Raw genomic sequence first — 3,815 nt, forward strand, 5'->3', positions numbered from 1 at the left:
GTGTGTTAACCTGTGGAAAAGTACTGAAGCATAATAATACTGTATTCAATGAATCTACCTAATACATAATCTACATACAAGGCTGTAACAACAAAATAAAGTCAGAACTATTACGTTTGTACTTCCACTGCGTTGTTACACCTTTGTAAGCACATTACTTATAAGGTAGATTTTATTAAAAGCTAGCACAGTATTATTGTGTGCTTCCAGTACTTTTCCATAAGTTTACACTGTGGTTAAAGGTGCTGCGTGTTATTTTTTAAACATCAATATATCATCGTCAAATTAATTGTGCTACCTTGGTATAATTACCGTAAACCAATGAAAGCATGTTGGAGACGATTGGTCTCCTCTATCTCACACCAGCAGTATTGTTAGTTCTAGTGTTTCTCCACATTAAGACTACATTTCCCATCAGCCCCGTTGCTTCCTGCCCCCCCTCCCCCTCCCTGAAGAGGATCAACATGTTGGAAGTGATTTCTCCATCTTCCTTTCCCTCCTTCCACCATCTGCTGCCAGAAACTCTTTCAGCTTTAGCTCCGTTTGCTCTGGAAGAACAGAACCTCTTCCTGTTTTGTGCCGTAAAGTGATCCAGCAGATTTCCCTCCAGATCCACCAGGTGGAGAAACAATGGAGGATGCAGAGTAGAGGCTGATAGAGGCTGACAGGCTGACCACTGATGCTCTGGTTTGTTTACTGTAATTATACTAATGTCTCAAATTTAACGCGTTAATTAAAATGCCACACCTAGCACCTTTAACACCTGCAGTAAGGCCGCTGTAAAGTCCATTATTACCTTAAACTGTACAAAACAACAGATCTATAAAAGTCTCCCGTCCCTCAGCTGCCCACCAGCACCTCCATGATGTGGTCCAGCTCAGCCAGGTCCATTTTGAAAGGCTGGTTCTGGGCGCTCCCCCCCCCCGCCCCGCTGTAGCCCGACATGGACCTGACCAGCTCGTCCGCCATCACCACGGGGGCCATCTTGGACGGCGGCGCTCCGGAGGGCGGAGGGCAGGGGCCGAAGTCGTACATGGAGGTGTCGATGTCCGTGAAGAGGACGTCGTCCAGCGCAAAGTCAGTCAGGAAGCCACCCGGCGAGGACGAGGACGAGTCTGTGATGCAGGGAGGAGGAGGAGCCGGAAGTTTCTCCAACCGGATCTCCTCCTCCTGCAAGCCCCGCCCCTCCTCCTTCATGACCACGTCTGCAAACAGAACCCGTGCCGCCGGAGGAGGCGATGAAGGCGGACTGGAGGAGGAAGAAGAGGAGGAGGGACACAGCTCCTCGATCTCCTCCAGGGCAGAGGAGAAGCTGTCTTTGGGCGACGGCGAGGGCGAGGGCGGCGGCCTGGGGGAGTGGGTCAGGTGGGTCAGGTGGTGGGGGGAGGAGGGCGGCAGAGTGAAGAACAGCGGCAGGTCCTCCTCCAGCAGCGAGGCGGGAGTCAGGCAGGAGTCCAGTGCCGAGAGGACGCCGAAGGACGGAGGAGGCGGGGGAGGCTGCCGGTAGCTCTGGTCCTCGCGGGCGGCGGCGGGCGCGGCGGATGGTACGGAGAAGAAGAGCGCACCGACGGCTCCTTCCTGCCTGAAGTCGTCGTGGATGCGGCGGATGACGTTGTTGATGAGGACGCGGCGCTGCAGGCCGAGGTCGGCGCCGGTCCGCGGGCCGTACAGCTTCATCAGCGACATGTTGAGGACCGTCTGCCGCTGCAGGGTGTAGGACGCCTGCGACGCGCCGCCCGGCCCCGCCCCCCCGACTCCCAGAAGCCCCCTGTCCTCCTCCAGACCATCCTCGTCCTCGTCCAGTTTCCGCTTCACCCCGTTACCCAACATGTATCTGAAACAGCAGAGACAGGGGAAGGTCAGAGAGATGACACCTAGAGAGAATAAAGCTTTAACAGGACAGTAGAGACACTTGTGATCAGGGCTTGAAATTAACACCCGCCAACCCGCCAAATGCAGGTAAAAATTTACTGTGGTGGGTAACATTGTTGGCTGGTGATGAACCAAGCTCTAAATATTTGAAGCAGGCTGTGTGGTAGAATCGATTGCGCAAGACCGCGAGTATACGAAGCAGTGTTGCCAACTTGGCGACTTTTCAGACCCCCCTGGCGACTTTATTTCTCAAAAGCGACTAGCGACAAATCTGGCGACTTTGTCTGACCATGGGAAGCAATGTTAATGTGTTGAATCCCAAAGCATTTGGCAATAAATTGGTTCGGCTGATGCCGGTTTTCTCTACTTGCTTGTCTAATCCAGAGAGGTCTGACGGTCACAGCGTAGCTCCCTCCCTCCGCTGAGAGCAGGGACTGTATGATAGGGTCCACTTGTAATTGTTACCGGCGTACACCGAAACTGGCCTGGGTGGGCGGAGTCAGCACTTGTATTAAAACAGACTACGCCGCGGCGTGCATAACAAGTGCAGCATTATATATTGATATGCAAATTATTGTATGACGTCATCTGCCGACTTCTAGCGACTTTCTGAGCAGCCAATAGCTACTTTCCTTGGAAAAGAGTTGGCAACACTGAGGATAAAAATGAAAACAAAGGAGGGGAGAAGGCGAAAATGAGGACATTTAATGCCACATGGCGATCGGGTCGTGAGTGTCAAAGACAACGAAAACTGCGAAGAGCGACCTCCAGAGGAGGTTAAGAGCCTTGTATCAATGAAATCCACACAATTTGAAATCAATGCAATTTATGAATATCAGTGAAATACTGTAATTTATAGATTTATTATGCTATATATTTTATTTTTACTAATACTTATGCTTAAATTAACCCAGTGGCACTCATAATCTGGTTTATTTCAAGAAAAACATTTTGGCTAGTGGAAATTCCGATTGGCTGGTAACTTTAAAATCTAGTAGCCATATTGGCTGGTGATCAAAAAAGTTAATTTCAAGCCCTGCTTGTGATCCATGGTGCAACGCTGCTGTCTGCAACTGTTTCACTGAAAAGTTGCATCCAACCTGGTTGCATCAAGTTTAAACTTTTTAAACTTTTTACAACTAGGTTCATGCAACAGCCAATCAAAATGCTGACATCATGTCACGTGACTTTCAGTTGGGCCAGTTATAGTTCTGCTACAGCCAGCTTCTGACAAACATCCAAGAAACATAAATCACCTTCATCCAGTAGTTTGAAGGTTTAGATTAACTTTACATTTAAATATTGTTAACTAAAGTTAACTTGGCAGTGGATGTTAGCTGGTGTTAGCTTAACCGCTAACTGTGGACATACTAGCTTACATTATGTTAATATAATGCCAGAGTGAAGAGATTTAATGCGCTGGATTACTAACTTTTTAACCTGATGTCAACACAAAGTAAAACTTTCAACCGTTTAAACTATTGTAGAGCGTGTTGTTGCATGTAGATTTGATTGCATTTGAAAAGCTTCATGTAACAGTAAAGTTGCATGAACCTCACGCAACTCACCAACGCAACTGTACCAACTACATGTGAACAGTTTCACTGTGTAACACCGGCCTTACAGACAAGAAAGTGAACAACAGGATGCCAGGAGTTGAAAAAAGCCCTGTCAGGAAAACTATGTATGTGAAAACATGAGTTACGGAAAAATCTTGATGGGGAAACTTACAGAAATTAAGTCACTCAGAAAGATGACAGGAACACGAAGAGTCAAACAGAAATGTCAATCAGAGCGAAACCTTCAAGAAGAAACTGACTCAGAAACATTACAGAGAAGGTTTGAGGTCACCAGACAGACGTCAGAGAGGCAGGCGTGTGACGGGAAGGTCGCTGGTTTGAATCCCTGGTCAACAGGGGAAATCTGTGAGGGGAACAGCTGCT

General features: G+C 48.2%; 1 protein-coding gene across 1 annotated transcript; it reads right to left on the reverse strand.

The window, feature by feature from the left end:
• Positions 1–780: 780 nt before the first annotated feature.
• Positions 781–1,830, reverse strand: LOC139925620 (SERTA domain-containing protein 2-like). Its single transcript, XM_071917077.2, has one exon. It carries the CDS (start codon positions 1,828–1,830, stop codon positions 841–843), a length of 990 nt encoding a protein of 329 aa, XP_071773178.1. The 3' UTR covers positions 781–840.
• Between the last annotated feature and the right edge of the window lie 1,985 nt (positions 1,831–3,815).

Source organism: Centroberyx gerrardi, chromosome 3 (assembly GCF_048128805.1).
Source record: "Centroberyx gerrardi isolate f3 chromosome 3, fCenGer3.hap1.cur.20231027, whole genome shotgun sequence".
In the NCBI taxonomy this organism is placed as follows: Eukaryota; Metazoa; Chordata; class Actinopteri; order Beryciformes; family Berycidae; genus Centroberyx; species Centroberyx gerrardi.